We start from the raw sequence: 13,234 nt of genomic DNA, 5'->3' as shown, positions 1-13,234 counted from the left end.
GTGACAGTGTATCTAGCATACTGTCTAGTACACTGTGTTCTCTGTTTGATGAAAGTGTTGGTGACGAAATTATTGTCTTGAAGATATTTTATTTTTATTTTAATGTATTTTCTCCCTCATATCTGTATTAGTTTGTATTAGTTGAGGTAGTTTAGAATGAGTGGAGAAGCTTAAGTTTGAGAGACAAACTTTCTTAAATTATGGAGGTTTGGTTAGCAAACTTTTAACTTTTGTAATGTGTTTAGTCTCTGCAATGGAAAAAGAAAAATATGTCCTTCCTTCACCACGTTTTCTGCTCTCTCTCAATTCTTCCATGATTTTCTCTTTCAATTCCCTACAAGTGGTATTAGAGCATCAATGATCTTGAGGGATTGTGAGAGAGTTTGAGAGAAAACTAGCGAGAAACCATCAAATAAACCACCAATCACTCTTTTTGTTGAAGTTTTTTTTTTCATCTCAAATGGCTTCCGGTAGCACCACTCTGTCACCTCCTCATTTTAATGGTGAAAATTACCATGTTTAGGCTATGAAGATGTGAGCTTATCTCAAAGGTTTGGGATTGTGGCAATGTGTAGAGGAAAACAAAGCAACACCTCCATTACGTCAAAATCCAACTCTAAATCAGATTAGGCAACATGAAGATGAAGTTGCTAAAGCTCCAAAAGCCCTGTCCTACATCCACGCAGCGCTATCAGATTCAGTTTTCACAAGAATCATGGCCTATGACACCACTTATGAAGCTTGGTAGAAGCTGAAAGTGGAGTTTCAAAAGCCGTCAGATGCAGGTCTTCAATTTGAGAAAAGAATTTGAGTCACTAAGTATGAAGGATACTGAGAAGGTGAAGGATTACATTGACAGGGTGATGAAAATTGTGAATCAAATCAGGTTGTTGGGAGAAGAGTTAGAAGAGAAGAGGATTGTTGAGAAAGTGATGGTGACTCTCCTTAAAAAATTTGAAGCTAAGATTTCTTCACTTGAAGATACTTGGGATATGTCTCAGATCACTTTGACTGAGCTTTCTAATGCTTTGCAAGTTGTTGAACAGAGGAAGGCTTACAAAGAAGAAGAAATTGCAGGGGAGAAGGCACTGATTGCAGCTTAAAAATTGAATCAAATGAAGTAGGATCCAAGAACAAGCAATCTGACAAGAAAGATAGGAACAAGAAGAATTATAAGAGGAAAGAGAAAAGGTTTGATAAATTTCCACCTTGTCCTCATTGTCAGAAGAACAATCACACTGAGAACTATTGCTGGTTTAGACTTGGAGCTTAGTGTAAGACCTGTACACAATTTGGTCATACTGAGAGGTTTTGCAAAGCAAATCAGAATCAGCAATAGCAAGAACATGCTAAGCCTGCCCAAGATACTAAAAATTCTGAAACTTATAAAAATAATGCACTTGCTACTACTGAAATTCACAAATGTGATGTTTCAATTGAAACTAAGGATGTGTGGCTTATTGACAGTGACTATACACATCACATGTCAGAAAACTTGAAGAGTTTCAAGAGCTTGGATAGAGATTATTCTTTCAAAGTGAAAATTGGATATGGTAGACTTGTTGATGTCAAAAGGAAAGGAGCTGTTGTGGTGCAAACTTTTTCAGGTACTAAGCTAATTTATGATGTTCTTTATGTTCCTAACCTGAATCAAAATTTACTTTCAGTTGGTCAATTGCTTGATAAAAACTACACACTAATTTTTAAGGCTAGAACATGTGAAGTTAGTAGTCCTACTGGTGTGCAGTTATTTATAGTAAAAATGAGTGGTAGAAGTTTTCCTTTGGATTGGAAAAACACTCAGATTGAATCTTGTTTTACTCATAATGTTGAAACTTCTTTGTGGCATAAGAAATTTGGTCACACCAATCTCAAAACATTGAAGTTACTTGAAAACAAAAGTTAGTTGCTAATTGCCACATGTGATTCAAGATTATGGTGTGTACGCAGCCTGTCAATTTTGGAAAATCTAGTCAGGCTCCATTTCCAGTTGATCAAGCTTAGAGAGCCACTACCAAGCTAGAATTGATTCACACTGATGTGTGTGGACTAATGAGCACATCTTCTTACAATGGAAGCAAATATTTTCTATTGTTTATTGATAGCTATAGCAGATATTGTTGGGTCTACTTTCTCAAGCAGAAATCTGAAGTTTTTGGCATGTTTCAGAAGTTTAAAGTTTTTGTTGAGACTCAATCTGGTTCATTGATCAAGATCTTGAGGTCTAACAATGGAACTGAGTATTTTAATAATAAATTTAAAGAGTATTTGCAGAAGGTTGGCATTCACCATTAGCTCACTGTCACTTGCACACCTCAACAGAATGGTGTGAGTGAGAGGAAGAACAGGTCAGTTATGGACATGGCCAGGTGTCTCATGTTCGAAAAAAGTTTGCCAAAGATTTTGTGGGTTGAGGCAGTAAACACTACAGTATACTTGCAGAAAAGGTTACCTACCAAAGCATTGGATGACAAAACCCCATATGAAGCTTGGTTTGGAGTTAAACCTTCAGTTACTCACCTCATAGTGTTTGGCAGCATATGCTATGTTTGTTCCTGAAGCAAAGAGAAACAAGTTAGATCAAAGAGCTGAAAAGGGAGTGTTCGTTGGCTATAGCAATGAGTCAAAAGGCTATAAAGTTCTAAATCCCATCACTCAGTAGGCGTATGTTAGTAGAAGCATCAAATTTGATGAAGAAAAAGAGTGGGATTGGAGTATGATGGAACCTACTCAAAATCAGCAAACTAATTTTCAAGAACAACAAACTATTTTTGAAGATGGTATCCAGCATCTTGTAGTTCCAACTGCAATTGATGAAGATTCTGATGATGAATTTGTAGTAAGAGGAACCAAGTCATTAGATTAAATTTATAACATATGCAACATTGCTTTAGTTAAACCAACTCAGGTGAGTGGAGCCTTGCAGATTCCTGAGTGGAAAGCTACAATGGGGGAGGAGTTGAAGATGATCATGAAAAATGAGACCTGGACTTTGGTTCCTAGACCAGCAAACAAGTAAGTGATAGGAACAAAGTGGATTTTCAAATTGAAATTAAATTCAGATGGCACCATCAACAAGCATAAAGCACGATTAGTTGTGAAAGGATATGCTCAACAACAAGGAGTGGATTTTTCTGAAACTTTTGCCCTAGTTGCAAGGTTTGACACCATTAGATTAATTCTTGCATTATCAGCCAGGCAAGGGTGGCAAGTGTTCCAACTTGATGTCAAATCTACTTTCTTGAATGGTTTTTAAAGGAGCAAGTCTTTATTGAGCAGCCTGAAGGCTTCAATGATGGAAGCAATCATGTGTGTTTGTTGAAAAAGGCACTTTATGGCCTTAAATAGGCTCCAAGGGCCTAGTATTCTAGAATTGATGGCTATTTGTTGAACTTAGGTTTCAAAAGAAGTGTAAATGAAGCTACTTTGTATGTGAAACATCAAAGTAATGAAATTCTTGTTGTCTACTTACATGTGGATGATTTGTTAGTGACTGGAAACAACTAGAATTTGATTAAAGATTTTATATTGATGATGCAATAATTTTGAAATGAATAATCTTAGGAAAATGTACTATTTCCTTAGCATGGAAATCTATCAAACAAGTCAGGGATGCTTTGTTTCTCAGAAAAAATATGCTTGGGAGCTTCTTAGGAAGTTCAATTTCAATAAATGTAAATCAGTTAGCACACTTGCTATCCATGGAGAAAACTTGTAGAAAAATGATGATTCTAAGCCAGGTGATGCATCAATTTATAGAAGCATGATTGGTTCATTGCTCTATCTCTCAATTTCCAGACCTAACATCATGTATGCTACAAGCATTTTGTCAAGATTTATGAATGCTCCATCTCAGATTCATCTTATGGCAGCCAAGAGAGTGTTGAGATATATTCATGGCACCATTGATCATGGTTTACTTTATAGAAGATCTATCAGAGTCAAGTTACTTGGATTTTCTAACAGTGATCGGGCTGGTTCAGTTGAGAATATGAAGAACACCACTGGTTATTGTTTTTCTCTTGGATCAGGAGTTATTTGTGAGGGAACAAAGAAGTAATCCCTAGTGGCACAATCAACTGCTGAAGCAGAATATGTGGTTGCAACTACTACTGTTAAAGCAATATGGTTGAGAAAAGTTCTAGTTGATTTGGGATTTCAGCAACTTTATCCTATTGAAGTTCTTTGTGATAACAAGTTAGCAATAGCAATGGTGAAGAATCCAGTTTTTCATGGCAAAACTAAGCACATTAAGATTAAGTATCATGCCATTAGAGAAGCTGAAAGAGAAGGTGAAGTTTTGTTAAAGTACTACAGAGGAGCAAACAGTAGATATTTTCACTGAGGCATTGCAGAAGCAGAGTTTGAATACCTCAGATCTCGTTTTTGTGTTTGCAGCAACTCTAGCATTAAGGAGGAGTGTGAAATCCAGCATGCTATCTGTGATAATGTATCTAGCATACTGTCTAGTATACTGTGTTCTCCATCTAATGCAAGTGTTAGTGACGAAATTATTTTGTCTTGAAGATATTTTATTTTTATTTTAATGTATTTTCTCCCTTATATCCGTATTAGTTTGTATTAGTTGGTGTAGTTTAGAATGAGTGGAGAAGCTCAAGTTTGAGAGACAAACTTCCTTAAATTATGGAGGTTTGGTTAGCAAACTTTTGACTTTTGTAATGTATTTAGTTTCTGTAATGGAAAAGGAAAAATATGTCCTTCATTCACCACGTTTTATGCTCTCTCTCAATTCTTCCATGATTTTCTCTTTCAATTCCCTACAAAGTCTCTCGAGAAGAGTTTGCAGGCAATAATTCCTACACTTTTGCAGATTTTGTTCATTCTACAACCCTTCTTCCAACTTAGCCTGATTTTTCCACATTTCCCAAATATGGTGGCTATGTTAAAGATATTCTTAATTGCATCTATTGCATCTACAAGTCCAGTGATTATGCAAATCAACCTGAAGCTTATGTTGCAAATATGTTCTCTAGACATCCAGTGTAATGATTTTACTTTTAATCAACTCCATATACTTCATTGGATTCCTAACAAAAGAAAGTATGGGGGACAAAGGGATTTCAAGAACTTGGTTTTTGGAGACAAGCTTGAACCTGACAAGTTGTTGAATATTAAAGTTGTGATGAACTGACAACTCAGTGGGGGTTGTTTCAAGTCAACATAACTTCTGAAACTTTAACACGTATATAATTTGGGGGGAAAAATTGAAAGTCAGCCATTTTATTGCTTTTTTTAAGAGATGTTACCAAAAATATAGAAAATAAAAGATAGTTAGGACATTTTATGTTACTGTAATTCATAAAGCAGCATGTCGGCAGGCTCACAATGAGGCCAAAAATATGCACATAGCAAAAAATCCCAAGTTTGCAAATCGCCATCTAAAATAGTGACTAATAAGAATAGGGTTCCATGAGATTTTGCTGCTTAAAACATTCATTCAAAACAAAGCATCATTATTGTATTCTGTTCATTCATGGCTCCACATTCTGCACATCTAATTAAAGGTAACATGTACGCCCTTTTTCTTTTGAAAGAAAACTTCTAATCCTCCTTAAGATCTCCATAGAAAAGAGGGAGAACCCTTACATAGCGTTTGGCTCAATTCTACCATAAATTTTAGAATTTATTACAAATGAATTATAACTAACTTAAATGTACAATTTAAAATATAGAATTTAATTAAATTCCATATCATTCATGTTGATATCATTTCATAATTGAAATTCATTCATCCTCATTTCTTAAACTAGCCTTAATAATAGAATTAAAAAAAATTATGATTTAATTTTTTAAGGAAGAATTGGTTATTTTTTCCTATACTTCCCTCAAGAATAAAATTAAAAAATTATTTCCTCAAGAAAGTTCAGATTGCTTTAAGAAAGAGTTTAAGGATGATATTAATGATACTGGGTTACTTTTCCTTTGAAGAATTGGGCTACTTTTAATTTTTTTTAATTAATTAAAGATACTTATTAGGTGTAATAAATTCTATAAATCAAATTACTGATCAAAATTTCAAAGTGAATAATTTCAAAACGTGCATATATAAAAAGATGAATAATTGAGAGGAAATTTTTTTGATAAAAGACATTTTAGTTCAGAAAATGTTGTTAGTAAGTTTTGTTAAATTTATTTCAAATTTCATCAATTTTGAGAGAAATTGGTTTTAGTTATAGCCAATTCCTATAATAGAACTCCTAGAATTGCATTCTAATTTTTATTTCAAACCAAACATATAAAATATGAAATTCAATTGAATTCCACTAACTTTATATTTTGGAATTAAACCAAACAAACTCTTAATTTTTCTGAATCTTTTTGCCATATACTCTCTAAAAAAAAAAAAATCTTCCCATAACTTTTTTTATTTTACATATGACCACCCATATATTTGTGTATTGAGTTTATGGATTCAGTGTAAGTTGTTTTTCACAACTCACAAGGCTACAAGTGAGAAAGGATATCTGTAATTTCTAAGCATATTTTATACAAAGTTAAGCTAAAAATTCTTTCATCTATACAAGATTTCAGACAAATTCTTACATATAGCAAATCAAATGATATCAATGTTGTACTCTCCAAAAACCATGACTTTCAAACAAGAACCTCTATTCTTGCTAACCAAAGCATCAGAAATAATATACGAGGAACATTTATAAAAGTCAAGTAAAAAGGTTAACAAGAGCATGGCTCACAGTACAGAAAAAGATCCAGGTAACTCTAATGACCTATTCAGTGCTGGCACATGTTCTTTCGTTCACTCTAGAATCAGTTATATGAGAATGCTTTGAGGGAGAACTTGATCCCCTAGAAGAACTATGCCCAAAGAAGCTCAGCTTACCAATTTTCTTTGAGAAAGAACTCACGAATTTTCGAGAATGAGACTTTTGCATATCTCTCTTCATACAAACATGTTCTTTCTCTAGATCATTTAATCTCATCCGCAACCGAGCTAACTCAAGTTTCAACTCTCGGTTTTCTCGCCTCAGTGATGCATAGTTGTCTCGTGGAGACATTGCTGCACTGAGTGCACCACTGCTGATCCTCCATGACTGAGGCATTGGTTTGTGGTCTTCATCACCATAAGAGCAGCACAATGCATTTCTGAGTCTTATTTGCTCAAAATAAAGCACTTGAACGATAGCTTGGAGAGGCAGGCGTTCATTTTGTGCAGCATGTGCACCAGCTTCTTGTGATAGCTTTTGGAAATCAATCAGTTTGCAGAGCTTCTTCCTGTCAGAATCTGGTAAACCCTGATGAGCCTGGATGCATAGTTGAAAAAGAATCAGAGATAGAAATTTGAAACAATCACTGGTATTTATATTGATCTTGTCTACTTCTTGTCAATCTTGAGACTGAGATGGATGAAGCTTAGTCCGGAAAACTAGGAAACAAGAACTGGTGCATTATATATTTTGTATTTCTACTCTGGAAAGCCCTGCTTACCCAAGTTGTTAAAAGGACAAATCTCTGTCATATGCCACAGAGCCTTTTTTAATGTAAAATCAAATATTACCCAATTAGATTTACTCCTTTCTTCATTTGTTTTTGCTGCAAATAAAAGTAAACTTTCTTTCCAGATATCGAAAATCAAAAGAAAATATCAGAAATACGTACTTTAAGGTAAATATCAATTGCTCGATATAATCCATCATGTATGGTTCGCGCATGTTCTGGTAAAGTTTCTGCAATGACCATGAACTTGGAAAGCTTGAGGTTTGCATCAGGAGCAATTTCAGCGAGGTAATTGTCCATTAATTTTGACACCTTGAACAATGCGGTTTGAGACGGTGAATGAGGACTGTCAGATTCAAAAACAGAAGCATCTTCCATATCATCTTCACTGTCATCTTGCTGTGAGAAGTTTACCAAGATCCTATGAACTGTGTCAACATCAAATAAAGTATCACCTGCATGCCGGAAGGAAGGAATCAGAAGATCATCAATAGTTGCAATATCCAACTGGGAACCAATTCGCCTCTCTAGATCAAGTCTACAAGCAATTGTGCAATCAAGCATCACAGCACTTCGCAAAAGACCAAAAAGAAAACTGATTGGAACAGTAAGTTTCTCAACTGGCAGAAGGTTGACAATTGTCTCAACCACAAGTCTTTCATGCCCTGTTGAAATCAGATCAACTTTTGTCTGGCTAGAAGGATTCCATAAACTGGATTTCTTTGTCAATTCCTTCTGAGCATAGTTCACAAGCGATGCTCCAATACTTTCAGGACGAACCCCACGACACTTCATAGCTGTCATGACTCTTTGGTACAGGTCAATCCGGAGAACAGAGAGATCTTCTATCCACCAGTCCCCATCACATTTGGCTTGTCTGTTCATGTGAAGTCTCCCTGAACTGCTATACTCCAATCGTGAGAAGCTTGAGGCAATTTGCTCAGCACAAGCCTTTGAAGCTATTGCATCTATGCAACGGCTAACTATTTTCAGGTCATCAGCAAGAGGAAGAAGGTTCTCACATTGTTGCAAAACTTCAACGCACATTTCAAGGTTCTTGCAAACAACACTCTCTAGATATTCTTCAGCACGAGAACCAAGATTGTCTTTTGAAAACTCTTCTGTCATTTCAAGGTAATCAGAAACACAGCACAACTGAGCAACATTTGCAGATGTAATTTCGAAGTTAATGCCATAACAGAATTTTGCAGCCAACTCAAATGACTCTGCTCCTCCTGGTAGATTAAGAAGCTCCACCCTTGATATATCAGCATCCCTATGTTCTGCAACCAACTTTCGGATTCGTCCGCTGCGAGAGACAAGAGGAACTGCATTTTGAATTAGATTATCAGAAGTTTATCAAACCATGAGATGAACATCTCATTATATGCCCAAAGGAAAACAAGAAAAATACATACAATTAGGATTTGCTCACTCTTAAGATGAATTACATACAGAGTAGCTAAACTTTGGATGACAATTATAAACTAAACAGAAAAACTTTGAAGGCCTTTTGTCTCCCACAAAACAGGGAAAGAGAACAAAGGAAATGAATTGAGATGGTCTTTGAAAGGTTAATGTCAGCTTGTTTCACGCAAATTTATACCCAAACTTTTCTGCAATATCACCACTTTTTCTCTGCATGTTATTTTGTTGGTTGGTTAAGTCTTGGACTGTCAAACCAAGCATATTCATGAGAGTATATGTGGGTAGAATTTTTGGTCGATAGAAAGGAGAGATACTTGGCATCACCCCTGACAGGGACAGGAGAAGTATCTGGGTTTATCTGTACCAGCATATCCAGTCAATGCTGATTGCTGCCCACCTTCTTAGTGGATTTGAGGAAGAAAGGCATTTTCAAAAAGTGAAAATTAAGGAGAATCCACAATTCCAAGAAAAGAAAAGAAAAAAAAAAAAAAAGTGCTCCACAATTCCAAGTAAAACAATGCATAAAGAAGTTTCATACATTACAAGCAGTATATATGAGAAAGAAATTTAGACATTCAGACATAAACTTGCAAAATGTTACCTTGTGTAACGCAAATGTCCCTCCACTCACTTCTATTGTGATATCACTAGGAACATCCCGAAAAATCCTACAAGATAATTATCAATCACTTCAAAAGAACACTTAAAACTACCTCAAAACTTAACATGTAAGTTTAAAATTAAAGTGGTTGCATGCAGGCACCAACTATCAGCAGGCAAAAAATAAGACCCTTATAATGAAACGAGTAGAAAGCCAAAAAGAAAAATTCAAATCAACTGAAATTAAATAAAAAATTAGTCCAAAGAGCAAAAGTTCAAAAAAGGGCAAAAATATGAACATGAACAAGCAGATCCAACAATGAAGAGAATCAGAAATCTTGTTATCAGAAAAGCAGGACGTAGAATGTATATAGAAGGAAATACTGGAAAGTGTAGAAATATCTCGAAGCAACAATGATGAAAGGTGAATAAGTGAATGAAAGCTTATAAAAAGATAAAAGTTGAAGGTTAATATTTATAATACCAGAACGTAGACAAAGAAATATGCAGAACCGGTGACTGCATCACACCACCAAGGATAAGAAAGAGGGAGGAGAAAAGGACACAGTCAGTATGAAAGGCAGCAAGAAAAACAGTAGAATTGGACAAAATATGAAATCAACCTCACCACACTACTAAAGCAACAATCAAAGTCCATAAAGAGGGAGGAACCAACAAAGAAAAAAGACAAAAGGAAAAAAAGAAGATAATCACAACACGAAAGAATATAACTTTTCCATGAAAAACAAACCATTCATTGCATCTCTGCCTGGAACACTTAGCCAAGGAGAGTTGCTGCTGCTGCAGTTGCTGGTGGTGATGAAGCTTGTCCATGGAGAGAGAGGGAAAGAGAGAATAAACCAAAGAGTGAAGAAAGAGAGAATGAAAAAAAGGAGGAAGGAGACACAGTTGGAGATGGAGGTGTAGCTGTTGGTGAATGGTGAAGTTGTTCATAGGCCATTTTTGTCAAACTAAGTGAAGTTCAAAACAAAAGATTGCAACTGTCCAAAGCACTGGGCCTTCCTTTCTAGCGTGTGGGACATGCTCATGCTTTTGCAATCAAAACGTAAAAATGCCCAAATCAAATCGTGCATCTGCTTTGTATCATACCATGAAAGGTGAAGTGATGGAAGTGTCACTGTAGAGTGTAGCCTAAATTATGCTGTAAAACTGCCACCGGAAAAGCGGAGCTTTGCTTTGCATTGCTTAGCTTAGCTTTTGTTTTCCTGCTAAAAATAAGCTAATTCCTGCGCAGATTAATAATTGGCTAAACATAGTTGAGGTTTATAGGTCCCATATTAGTTTGGCACAAGGTAATGCGTTCTTATATAGCCTCTTTTGGACACTTCTTTTCTTTGAGCTAGTTTTTGGGTTTAGTTAGGCACGACCAACCTCTCAAGCCTCCCATATGTTTTATACTTCTAGTGTTTGAGCTTAATATCCCACATTAAGAAATCCTATTTTATTAAGAGGTTCTTCTGACAGAGTATATCAGTTAATATATTGTAGGAGTGGCCTATTCTAAGCAATGAAGTTCTTAGTTTTGTTTTTTCCTCACTTCTTACAGAAAAAAAGAAGTAACAAAATGATTGCTCTTAGTGCACATTTTGGACTTTCACATTCACTTTATTCTCTGTGTCCTCCTTACACTTAAAACCACTTTTTGTCCCCTGCAATTTTTTTTTATCCTTTTACCAATAATTTCCATGTTTTTTTTTTTTTTTACTATACATTTTGTTTATATTAAAAAAATTCTTCATTGATGTCTCGAGTAAAAACTTTAAAAATTACCTGAGATAATGTGAAGTAAATTTAAGATGAAAATTTAATAAATTAATATTAGTTACTTTAAAAATTTTATCTACATTTAAATATATAATTTAATTTATTCATTCAAGAAATAAAGTTCATATATTATAATTTTAAACATAATTTATTATAATTTAATTAAATTATTATTTATAAATTGAATAAGTGTATATATCGCACTATAGAATAAAAAATATCTAATTATTTGCAAGGCTAAGATCGTCTGGGGGATTATTTAAGGGAAAGAAAAAACAAATTGTTTATGCAAAAGGGGTTTCCCCCCTGGTTTTCAGATTGGCAAGGTTTTTCATATGACGTTGAACAGCCAACCAACAATAGATAGTAAGCCTGAAAATCAGGTAGTAGACAAAAAGCTTCCTATATATAAATGTCCTCTTTGAAAATCCAAACATATTTCATTGCCAGGCTATTATGAAAGCTTAATTTCACCTAATGTCCTTCAATCTTGAGAATTATTTCGTCACCATCTTTCAACTTTATTTCGTATAAAGGAAAGAGACTATTATCTCTCATGGTAAAGAGATATCTTGTTAGAATTATGACTCTAAATTCTATTAGGATTTGGAGAGATATTTTCTTAATTTAAGTGCGAGAAATATTTTTTAATAGGATAGGATAGAGGAATTTTTTTTATATAAAGTAGAACTCTTATTTTAGTGTTATTCCTGAATTGAGTGGGACTCCTAATCAAATTGGGATTAACACTGTAAATAAGATAATGGTGAAAAAGTTTACTTGACTTTCATATCATGGAGTGAGACTGTCGTCCATTGTAGAGAGAGATTTCGTCAATTGCTGAAGATTTGGCTTTGCCCATTGATGAAGGACATTTGCCTATTACAGAGTGGAGAATGACATAAAATTCAAGAGAAAGTGATTCTTATCTATTGGTGAGAGAGGGCTCTTACCCATATAGTTGAAGACACTCTTTGTGGTATAGTGTTGTAATAATAAATATATTTGGTTATATCTAATTAATATATTTACTATGAGCAGTTCGATATAGTGTGAGGCTGTCGCCCATTATAGAGATGAGTTTTGCCAATTGCTGAGGATTTGGCTTTGCTCGTTAATGAGGGACAAAGGACATAAAATTCAAGAGAAATGGATTCTTGTCCATTGGTGAAAGAGCTCTTGCTCATATAGTCTTTGTGGTGTAGTGTTGTAATAATAAATATATTGGGTTATGTCTAGAGAAAACTGAGAAGGATTAACTAATATATTTACTGTGAGCAGTTCGATGCATTGTGAGTTCTCTTGGGTGTAATCGGATTTATGGGTAGTACAACTTTGAGCTTATAATGATGATTTAGTTATTGATGATAGTGAAAGATAGCATACCCATGGATGTAGCCATATGTTGAGAAGGTTAACTATGTAAATATTGGTGTTTTATATGTTTGTTTTATTTTTTTGTAGTTTACACGCTTTCCTAGTACACAATATATTTTTTATTATATTCAAGGCATATTCAGATAAGCTTTTGACTTAATATCCAATAAAATTGGAAACTTTGAAAAATAATTAATTCAAATTTTAGTATTTTTATAATATAAATTGAAGTTGAGAGACAGTAGTGATAAAACAACATCAAAATTAAATGACAATGAGTAAAATTAAACCGCACTTTGAATCCATCTTTTAAAATATTTTTTTATAAAGTTCTATCCGTATCTTTAAATTTAAAATGCTGTTAATTTTAATTTATAATATAAATTTTATTAAATTTTAATTTAGTGTATTTAAAAATTTATTTTACCTTTAACTTTTGGTTCCTTAGTTTACAATGCTAATCAAGGATATAAATTATGAAATATGAGTGAAATATTTCCCTATGCTCCCTTGCTTTCTATTCACTTCATAAAATTTTCCTTTATTCGATACTTTTTTACGGATATTT

General features: G+C 34.3%; 1 protein-coding gene and 1 pseudogene across 1 annotated transcript; one reads left to right on the top strand and one right to left on the bottom strand.

The window, feature by feature from the left end:
- Positions 1 to 6,515: 6,515 nt before the first annotated feature.
- Positions 6,516 to 10,353, bottom strand: LOC131168947 (BTB/POZ domain-containing protein At5g48800-like). The gene is made up of 4 exons (XM_058149871.1): positions 10,256 to 10,353; positions 9,496 to 9,572; positions 7,639 to 8,804; positions 6,516 to 7,283 (listed from the first exon to the last, which is right to left on the bottom strand). Exons 1-4 carry the CDS (start codon positions 10,336 to 10,338, stop codon positions 6,750 to 6,752), a joined length of 1,860 nt encoding a protein of 619 aa, XP_058005854.1. The 5' UTR covers positions 10,339 to 10,353; the 3' UTR covers positions 6,516 to 6,749.
- On the top strand, positions 9,196 to 9,306 carry LOC131181919 (U6atac minor spliceosomal RNA; annotated as a pseudogene).
- Positions 10,354 to 13,234: the final 2,881 nt, after the last annotated feature.

This window comes from Hevea brasiliensis, chromosome 7 (assembly GCF_030052815.1).
Source record: "Hevea brasiliensis isolate MT/VB/25A 57/8 chromosome 7, ASM3005281v1, whole genome shotgun sequence".
In the NCBI taxonomy this organism is placed as follows: Eukaryota; Viridiplantae; Streptophyta; class Magnoliopsida; order Malpighiales; family Euphorbiaceae; genus Hevea; species Hevea brasiliensis.
The sequence above is the reverse complement of the archived record's forward strand: the minus strand, read 5'-3'. Positions and strand labels throughout refer to the sequence as shown.